Source organism: Buceros rhinoceros, unplaced genomic scaffold (genome assembly GCF_000710305.1).
Source record: "Buceros rhinoceros silvestris isolate BGI_N320 unplaced genomic scaffold, ASM71030v1 scaffold2817, whole genome shotgun sequence".
Lineage (NCBI taxonomy): Eukaryota > Metazoa > Chordata > Aves > Bucerotiformes > Bucerotidae > Buceros > Buceros rhinoceros.
The window spans coordinates 4,029-13,980 of record NW_010422567.1 but is presented as its reverse complement, the minus strand read 5'-3'; the positions used below and the strand labels follow the sequence as shown (position 1 = coordinate 13,980).

Sequence of the window (9,952 nt, the reverse complement as noted above, 5' to 3'; positions counted from 1 at the left end):
CTCACGGCGCGGTTCCGCACCGAGAACCGCAGGTGAGGGGGCGCCCGTCCGGGCCGGGGCGCTGGGTTTGATGTGAGGGTAACGTAAAGGTGGTAACAGCGCTGTGTGACCGCAGGTATGCCGTGGAGGATGTGCCCTTCTCGGTGCCCGCGGCCTCCGAGATCACCGACCTCAGCCACCTCATCAACAAGCTTCTGGCCGCCAGCAACGGTAGGTGCCGGGGTGGGACCGGGCGGCCGCTTCTCCTAAGCGGGTGCTTGGAGCAGCCCCGAACGGGTGCCAGCCTCGTGCTCTCGCCTTTTCTTCAGGGGCGACACCCCTGAAGCTCCACCTCGTCCCCGTGTTCCTGACCACACGCCCCGGGTGAGGGCACAGGCCGCGGCTCTGGCCCAGACCGTCCTGGGCTCCAGGTGTTCAGGCTCGTGCTCGGGCCGAATGTGACCCGTGGCAGTGCACGGTGCCGCAGGCAGGACGGTGTGGGGCAGGGACAGCCGAAGGCAGAAGCAGCACCCTGGTACCTGCAGGCCCCTCAGTGAGGTCAGGCTTCAGCCTAAGCCAGTCCTGCCCTCGTGTTTTGGTCCGGCTGTTCAGAGTAACGCACTCTTTGAACTTGACCTGAGTCTCAGCAGGTATCAGTGCTGGTGGGCAGTCCCAGGAGAAATGCTCCAAAGGATGGATCAGTGTGTGCCCAGCACCACAGACCCAGCTGCCCCAGCAGATGGGATTGGAAGTGTTCCCCAAAACCTGGGAAAGAACTAATGAAACCAAAGGTTTGATTTTTATGAAAGCATTTCAGAAGAGTTCAACCATTCTGTCAGTGCTAGCTGAAATGGGCCTGACTGACTGGAAAGATTCTCAGGGGAAAGACACCTGTGCAAAGTTGTTGGAAAATAAAATTTTCTTGTATATTATCCTGCTGAGACTCCTGCAAGTTGTTTTTAACCCACGAAACTGCCAACAACCTTGGAACAGAAAACTACTGCACAAGTGCAATGCTCTTGTTGAAATGTCATCTATGCCATTGCAGAGGCAGAAACATAAACCAAAAATTTGCAGGATTTTCCTACTGCTGCCTCAAATACAGGGCTTTAGCAAGTTAGCAGTGGCAGGCTAGTACGGAACAGCAATGAAGCACCACTGGGGTTTGATTAGACATAGCTACAGAGAAAATGCTTTAGAAAATAATGTATTAAAAGTAAGAGCGGCAGCAAATTTTACTTCCTCTTAACTCATATAATCCTGTGGAATTCATGGGCTGCCCACTTACAGCTGGAGAAGAAACCCAGTGTTTTGTTGGGGGGTTTGTTTGTTGTCTTTTTTAACCGCTTGCTGGCTCCATTACCTTGAACCAGCCACAGAATGATGTTCTTGATGGTATCACCTCAACATGGATCTTTCCTGATTTCTTTCAGCGGATCACAAATATGTCGAATTTGACTTCCTTATCAATGGCCAGTTCTTGCGTATGCCGCTGGTCACACACATGGAAATGGAAAATATTTCCACAGTAAGTCATATTCCATTTCTCCCTATCCTGGTCAGGAGACCAGACTTAGCTGGTTTACTTCAATCTGATTTAGGTATTACACTGTCACTGACTAGCTAGATTTCCTTGCTGAGTTTTCTTTCTTTTCTGGCTTTCCCAGGAGAATTCCCTGTATGTTAAAATCCATTCTGAACTGCAAGGTGATCAGAGAGTGTGGGGCTGAGCATTGCAAGGAACATCATTATCCAATCTGTTGTCTGTATACAGTTCAGAGGGGAAATTCTTGTCTTTTTCAGTTCATCATTAATGTATTTTTGTCTCCGACTCTGCTAGTTACATTGGGGAAAAACGAGGGAGGTTAGTATTACCTCTAGAAAATGTTGTGAAGTATTTTAGATGCCTGGTTTGTACAAATAAATACAGAAGAAGAGGAACCCGAGAAGAGAGAAATTGTTTACTTGTGCTTCCAGCTTGCTATTAATAGTAATTTGATAAAAACATGGAAAGCAGTATAATTTACACATTTTTGTCTAAAGTCTTTAATTCCACTAATGTGGCAAAGGACTTGGATACCAAGATCTTTGCCCACTAAACTTGTATATGTGCACCACACTACAGTTAAATATTACTGTTACTGATGAAAAAAATAAAACCACACTAAATAAGTATTTTGTCTGTGAGCTCAGGAAGAAGTGGTGGAAATAGAGTATGTGGAGAAATATATGGCCCCTCAGCCAGAGGAATGCATCTTCCATGATGACTGGATCAGTTCCGTTCAAGCCACTGAAGAATGGTACCAGACTACGCCAATTCCAAGTTTTGTCTTGCTATTTCCTGTTGTGTGCAGGCGACTCCATGGTGTCAGATGGAGTGGTATTGTGTCTCTTTAAGATCGGGTTGGGTTTTTCCCCCCTCTATGCTCTGGTTTTGTTTGTTTCTTTTTTTAACCTGTCAAGTCAGTCGGCTACTTGCTTTTGTAAGCTGTTCACTTTTAACACCTCTGTTCTGTGCTGACAGTGACTTCAACACAAGTAGAAAATGTCTAGAGTTACTGAACGTGAGATACTGTTAATACAAATGGATAATAGAAATGCTGTTTACTCTTCCTCTTAAAAAAGGAAAGGATTTTAAAAGGACAGCAAGATTTTCCTTCTCTCTTAGCTTAAACCTTGACTACAAATGTGATACTCAGTAGCAACGATTTGTTTAATAGTTACCTTTATGCAGTTTGTCTTTAAAAAAACCCAACCAACCATAGTTGTCCTTTTCTACTGTATTTTCACATTCATTTTCCAATCAACTAGGCAGTGTTCCTATTTTAAGTAGTGGATTGAAAAATGCTTTGAGATTCTCTAGTAACAACCCATGAACAACAAATTATCTTTTCTTTTCAATGAGAGTCTCACCTACCAGAATACGCAGTATCCTTCTTGCTTTTCGTTTTGGCCTATACTCCTAGCCTTGTAGTGGTAGGTTTTAATGAAGCTTTGCTCTGTAACAAAAATATTTTTTAACTTTTCTAAACTTTTAACACACAAAGTAGCTATATTTTGAATTTGTTTCAGTTAACCAGTTACTATGCTAGTATTTTTCCACGTTTCTGGTTGAGGCTTTTTTCATAAAAACACTGTTGGTCTTAAAGACAATAACGTTTTAAATCCTGTACCCTGTAGGATATTAACTGGCTGCTACGATCAGACTGCTCAGATCTGGTCTTTGGAAGGAAAATCCATGATGAAAATAGCTGGGCATACAGAAGTAGTGAAGGATGTGGCATGGGTGAAACAAGGTCAGTGTGTATCGACATATTAGGGGAGTAATAATAGTTTGATGTATTGGAGGAGAAATGTCAACAGTCCTCAACCATGAATATTAATAATATAAATGCTGCACTTATTTCTATCTCTGTTAGCGGTGCAAGTAAAACAGTCCTTTAACAATAATAACTAAAATCAGTTTAACATGTATGCTGTCTATCCACCTTGCAGTCTTCATTAGCAAATATTGGTATTTATATTAATTGTACTTGAAGGGTAACATGATGTGAACTGAGATGTGTATGAGTTTCTATCTATCTGCCATTTCTTCTTTGACTAGAATAACTAGATATAGACTGTAAGACTTCGGAGAGCTGAATTGGGTGCAAGCATGACTTTTTTCTTCCTCAGATAGTTTATCGTGCTTATTACTCAGTGCTTCTATGGACCAAACTGTCCTGCTATGGGAGTGGAACGTGGAGAAAAACAAAGTGAAAGCCCTTCACTGCTGCAGGGGACACGCTGGGAGTGTAGACTCCATAGCTGTTGATTGCACGAGAACTAAAGTGAGTGACTACTGGAAAGAAACCTTTGACTTTTGGGAAGTTAGCAGCCCATATCACAAAAATGATCTTTTTGCCCCTGTGTAGCTACTAGTCATCGTGTTATTATGACTGATGCACTGAGAAGTTTCCAGTCATTATAAATGGAGGGTGTTGAGGATTGGGAGTGTTCCATCAATGCTAGACCATCTTTTCAAAACGATACACTTAAACTCCAGTATCACCAAAAGCTTAACATGACTTTAGATAGCACAAGCCATTGTACTGCTGCTTTTGACTTCTATGAGTGAAATTGTTTATTTTAAAGTAAATGTTACTGTCAATGCATGTAAATTTTGCATTATAATCAACTAGTTTCAATTTTGACCTATACTTTCATTTCACAGTAGTTTTGGTGTGAAAAAAAATTTCCACAGCGTTACTCAGAAAAAGCAGGTGGTAGAAGTCCTTTCCCTTTATCCATGATTTCAGCAGTTTAGAGCGCTCACACCAAAAGGGGAGCCATTGCTCCCAGCCTGACTGGGTATCAGACCTTTTGGTGGTGAAGGAAATAGAGATACTTTGTGGATATGTTTCCTACAAAGGAAGGAAAAAGAGTGATTTGATGTATGCCAAACTTTTTCTTTTTTTGAGGAGCCCAGCACTGTTCTTCATGTGTTATTCCCACACGTTAATTTTTCAGGCAGGAAGTGCATTTAGTATAGCTTACAAGGTCTGTTTGGACCAATGGTTAACAAAATGTTTCTGTTCATACAGTTCTGCAGTGGATCCTGGGATAAGATGTTAAAAATCTGGTCTGCAGGTAAGATAAGTGTAAGCTGAGATTCTTTGCTCTCTTTAAAAAATGCCTAAGACTTAAAACAACCTGAAAGATGGACATGGGAGTATCTTTTTCTTTAAGAAAATTTGGTTTTATAATATTAAAAGCAAGCTAGAACTTTTTGTTTTGTAAGCTTTTTAAGGCTATAGATTACTATATTAAGTTGCTGTTTTGGTTGGTGACAATTTCAGATATGGTTGTTAGCTGTGTTGATGTTCAGTTTATTCAGAACACAGTACTTTAGCACTTGGATTTATTTTTAATACATTTATATAAATGTACAGGTTTGAGTATAGACTTCTTACAAATCAAAAGTTTGTGGGTCCTGCTATATTATTGGCACCATAATTTAGAGGACAGTAAGATGACCAGGTCTTTTCTAGAAGCGTAGACTAATCCCGTTTGATGTGAATGCTTTCTTTCACTGTTACAAGGCATATTCTTCCAGTTTGGGAGTATATATGTAGATATTATATCTAAAGGAAAGATTGTGTTTATCACACACCTTCAGGTGTGTAATTCATTACTATTGGGATTTTCCGTGAGTAAGGATGGTCTTAATATTGCTTTGGGACTTTATTTTAAAACTGTGTGACCTGGAGAATATCACTTAATTTGTATTCATTTTCCTCTTGCTCAAAATGGAGACAATACTGAGCTGATCAGAAGTGTAAAATATTGATCCATCATATGCAGGTTAGGTAATGTAAATATGGGGGTTTGCTTAATTACTTGCATGGAAATGCCACTCAGAAACCTCTAGATCAAGTCTGACTGTCTTTTGTCACAGTACCTACAGATGAGGAGGATGAAATGGAAGAAACAGCTAACAGACCACGAAAGAAGCAGAAAACTGAACAGTTGGGACTAACAAGGGTAAGAACAACTCCAGGTTTGTCCATGATTTTATTTTAGGGAGTGTGGCCAGACAAAATAATTCCTCTTTGTTAAACCTGACTGTATTAAAACTTCTGGTGGTATGTCTCAGGCTGATCAGGCACATCTTTTTATTTGTTGAAAGAATGTATTTTTTTATAGTATTCAATCTGACTTCCTCTCACCTTTAAATTCTAGACTCCCCTGGCAACTCTCTCTGGCCACACAGAAGCTGTCTCTTCTGTGCTGTGGTCAGATGCCGAAGAAATTTGCAGTGCCTCATGGGACCACACCATTAAACTCTGGGATGTTGAGACTGGAGATCTCAAATCCACTTTGGTGAGACCACTGTACTTTGTCTGCAGTTTCAGCAGACTTCCAGCTCAAAGAAAAGAGTTGTGCAAAATAGTAACTCATCTCTTAGAGTAACTATTTTCTTTTCTGACAGACAGGAAACAAAGTGTTTAATTCTGTCTCCTACTCACCACTGTGTCGACGCCTTGCATCCGGCAGTACTGACAGACATATCAGACTATGGGATCCTCGCAGCAAAGGTGGGCTAAAACATGCGTGTTGTCAGAGTTGTTTTTTGCAGATCAGAACTGTTGGGTGACATCTCACAAACTGTATTCTGGTCCCTCTGCTTGAAACAAGCCATCTGGGGGCTTTTATTAAATACAAAGATTACATCTGTTTTCTGTAATGTGGTGCAAGACTTTGATTTCTGCCCTAATAATTTAGAAAACTAACTCAGCTTAGATTTCCCCCCCCCTTTTTTTTTTTTTGACTTACTAATGAATGTTCAACTGTGCAGTTGCAGGCCTCAACTTTTTTTTTTTTTGTAAGGTTCACACCTAAGCTGGTCAGACCACCGTTAAAGTGAAATAGTAGTCACTTTGTTATAATACAGTGTGCCACGTCTGACAAGATTGCAGATAACTGATGACTGAGCCTCCCAGATTTATTTCATAGACATGTTTACCTGTTTAGCTTGTATAAATCTAATCCAGAGTTTAACAGTATTCTCTTCTTTTTTTTTTTTTGTTTGATTTTTTTACAAAAATTTTTGAAAAGAGACTTTAGAGTCAAGAAAATTTGTTTGGGGTTTTTTTTGGTTTGTTTTGTTTTTCCCCAGAACTTGTGTGTGACTGATATTTTTGTTTGCTTTCTTTAAAGTTCACTTTGATTTTTGAAATTAAAATTACTGGTGGGAGAAAACACTTACCTTGAACACAAGTATGCTGCTGACTGCTTTTCTCACTGGATTTTGTATGCACCTTGAAAGTACAAGTTTCAGCTAGCATCAACTGATGTCTTTTTTTCCCCCCTCCTTCTGTTCAGATGGCTCTTTGGTTCTCCTGTCTCTGACATCTCACACAGGTTGGGTGACATCTGTGAAGTGGTCACCTACCCACGAGCATCAGCTGATCTCTGGTTCTCTGGACAACATTGTGAAGCTCTGGGACACCAGGAGGTAAAATAAACATGCGTTCATTGCTGTTCAAAGGCACATATGTAAGCTTACCGAGTCAGTTAACCTAATGAAATAACAAAAGCAATACGAGACATGGGAAACTCTTGTGGTGTTTGTGAAAATCTTCTCAGTTTTAGGAGTCATGAGAGAAACATACTTGTAGTCTGCCAGAGGACCTGTGGCTTAACATCTGTGCTCTATGGCATTCCAACATGGCACTTGGCATTAGCAGCAGCACTGACTGACATGCAGAAGGTAGCATCCATAACATTGCTACTGGGATTAGGAACAGCAGAAGGTCTGGTAACCTCTATTTTAAGGAACAAAATACATTCTCTTTCTAAGGAACAGGCCTCAGCGTGAAGTTTCACTTGGTGCTCTTTTTCAGACCTTTCATTACAAATTTCACAGAATCACGGAATGGTAGGAGTTGGAAGGGACCTCTGAGGATCATATAGTCCAACACTCCTGCTTGAGCAGGTTTACCTAGAGCAGGTTGTACAGGATTGCATCCAGGCAGGTTTTGAGTATCTCCAGAGAAGATGTGATTCACAACCTGTCTGGGCAGCCTGTTCCAGAGCTCCATCATCCTCAAAGTAGAGAAGTTTTTTCCTATATTTAGCTGGAACTTCCTGTGTGCCAGTTTGTGCCTGTTGCCCCCTGTCCTGTTGCTGGGCACCACTGAGAAGAGTCTGGCCCCATCCTCCTGACACCCGCCCTTTAGATACTTATAAGCATCAGAAGTCATAAATGGCTTTTCTGGAAAACACATATGGTTAAGCATCACCTACACAAGGAAAAAGGAAACTTTCTAATAAACTGTTCCTAACAAGCAGACATTTCAATCTCAAGTTATTGCAAACAGGTGAAAGTATGTTGCTGTTTTTGTCTTTTGAGGATTAACAGTGCAGTGATCGGCTCTGGAGAAGACAGAGAAAATGTCACAGATGGTAGATACCCGTAATCTCTGACAGTGTTTGTAACTGCTAGACTACATCTGTTTGAGAGCATCAGGATCCTATTTCGTCTGGGACTAGTTTTGTTTTCTGTGATTGTTCACTTCAAATGTGTGACTGTAAATACCTGTGTTTTACCAGTTGCAAAGCTCCTCTGTATGACTTGGCTGCTCATGAAGACAAGGTTCTGTGCGTGGACTGGACAGAAGCAGGGGTAAGAATCCAAAGAGCAAGTAACTCAAATTACAGTCATGGTGGTTAGAAGGAGGGCTAAAAGCAGTCATGGGCTACTTATTTCCTTTATGCTTAAAGATAGAAGAGAATAGGAAGTTTTAATTGTGCTGTGGTTGGTAACTGGAACCCTTCCCCATGCTACTGTGGGGAGGGAAGTTTAAGCTCTGTAGTGTTAAGTGGCGTTACACTGACACTCCAAACAAGGAGAGACATGAGAACAGCACCACAACTCACTGAAAATACACGTTCTAAGGTTTGCTCCTAGGGAGACTAAGGCATCATCATGAACTGACAGCTGGGGCATGGCAGTACATGTAGAAGGGAGGAACTATATAATCCTCTATAGCAGACTGTTCTGCGACTGTAGTGGAACACGAATTTATAAAATGGGAAAAAACATGAACATAATGCTCAAGAGTCATGTGGCTTCTGTTCTCAGTAAAAGCAGAGAAAGCTTTAGAAATTTTCCAGCAAAAAGTTAGCTTCTGATTTTAGGAGGAAGGGAAGAGACCAGGTTGCTTCTGCACTTCGATTCTGGGTTTTAGTTATGCATTAATGGTTCATTTTTCATTACTACTACTTACACCTGTAAAGGAAAGAAAATCAGAATGATTAACTCTTGTGTAGGTATTTTGCTTAGTTCTGATATTAATCAGAGATTTCTTTTCCTCTCATCAGTTACTATTGAGTGGAGGTGCAGACAACAAACTGTATTGCTACAGATACCCAGCTACAGCCTCTGATGTTGGAGCATGAAGGTCAACAGCTGGAAGACTTTTTTTTATAAAAAAAGATTTTTGCAGCAGTTGCTCTCTGTTAGCATCCCTGCACAACCAACACTGGAAGAAAGCAGGTTTTTGGTTGCTCAGAGAAATGTTGTTCCTTTTTTTTCTGTATTGGTAATCTATATCCCTATTTGTCACAGAAAAATGGAAATGAACAGTTACGAATGTGAGTAGTGTGAAACAGAGCAAATGGCGTTTCCTCCCTTTTTGATGGCTTTAAATTAACATCTTTTAAATGACTTTGTATAGCCCTTTTAATAAGGAGTAAACTGGTTATGGTACTTACAGAAAAATTACTCACTGAGTAAATTGTTTTGAGTTTATCTGCCTTCCCTTGAAAAAAATAAAGCTTTTATCTACAGTTCATTGGTTTAGTGCCTCACTTCAGATGAAAATGAGACTTCAGCTGTCCTTCCAGTATGGCTGTTGGCAGTTCTTACTACTAGGTCCTTAACTGATGAACCCAGACTTCTTTATAGGATGAAGATTTAATACGTTTGCAGTACAAGTGGTATGATACAAAGGAACATGACAGATTTCCTAGCATAAAATATTTCATTTTTTTGTTGCTCACAAGTTAGGCCTGTAAATTACTTGATAAGAATGTGCCTTCCTTGTGCTGCAGTACACATTACATTGCAGTACAAATAATGTGGTAACCTAAAAAGCAGATGTTTATAAACAAGTGGAGGATCACACAGAGAAGGTAGAAGAAAAATTTATTTGTTCCTAGAAAGAATGGATACAAAAAGTTGTAATAGTTTTTAAGTTGGTAAGAGGATAAATACTTTCCCTCTCAAGTTTTGTTATCAACTTTAGCCTAAATCTTGGAAGGTTCATACATATTTGGGAACTCTTTCTTATCTTAAAAAAAAAAAAAAGTCAAAACCCGACAGAATTTCACTGAGTTCCATCAGGGACCAGAATCTGTTTGTGTGCTTTTAAGATTACAGCAATCCCTGACTTCTGCACTCTCAATTTCAGATGAGAGATCTTATCTT

At 40.4% G+C, this 9,952-nt stretch overlaps 1 protein-coding gene across 1 annotated transcript; it reads left to right on the top strand.

Annotated features, from left to right (window-relative positions):
• The first annotated feature begins 6 nt into the window (after positions 1 to 6).
• Positions 7 to 9,312, top strand: WDR12 (WD repeat domain 12). The gene is made up of 13 exons (XM_010140068.1): positions 7 to 32; positions 116 to 210; positions 1,413 to 1,507; positions 2,173 to 2,279; positions 3,160 to 3,275; positions 3,655 to 3,809; positions 4,563 to 4,608; positions 5,417 to 5,502; positions 5,701 to 5,841; positions 5,951 to 6,056; positions 6,844 to 6,976; positions 8,074 to 8,146; positions 8,845 to 9,312. Exons 3-13 carry the CDS (start codon positions 1,466 to 1,468, stop codon positions 8,920 to 8,922), a joined length of 1,083 nt encoding a protein of 360 aa, XP_010138370.1. The 5' UTR covers positions 7 to 32; positions 116 to 210; positions 1,413 to 1,465; the 3' UTR covers positions 8,923 to 9,312.
• Positions 9,313 to 9,952: the final 640 nt, after the last annotated feature.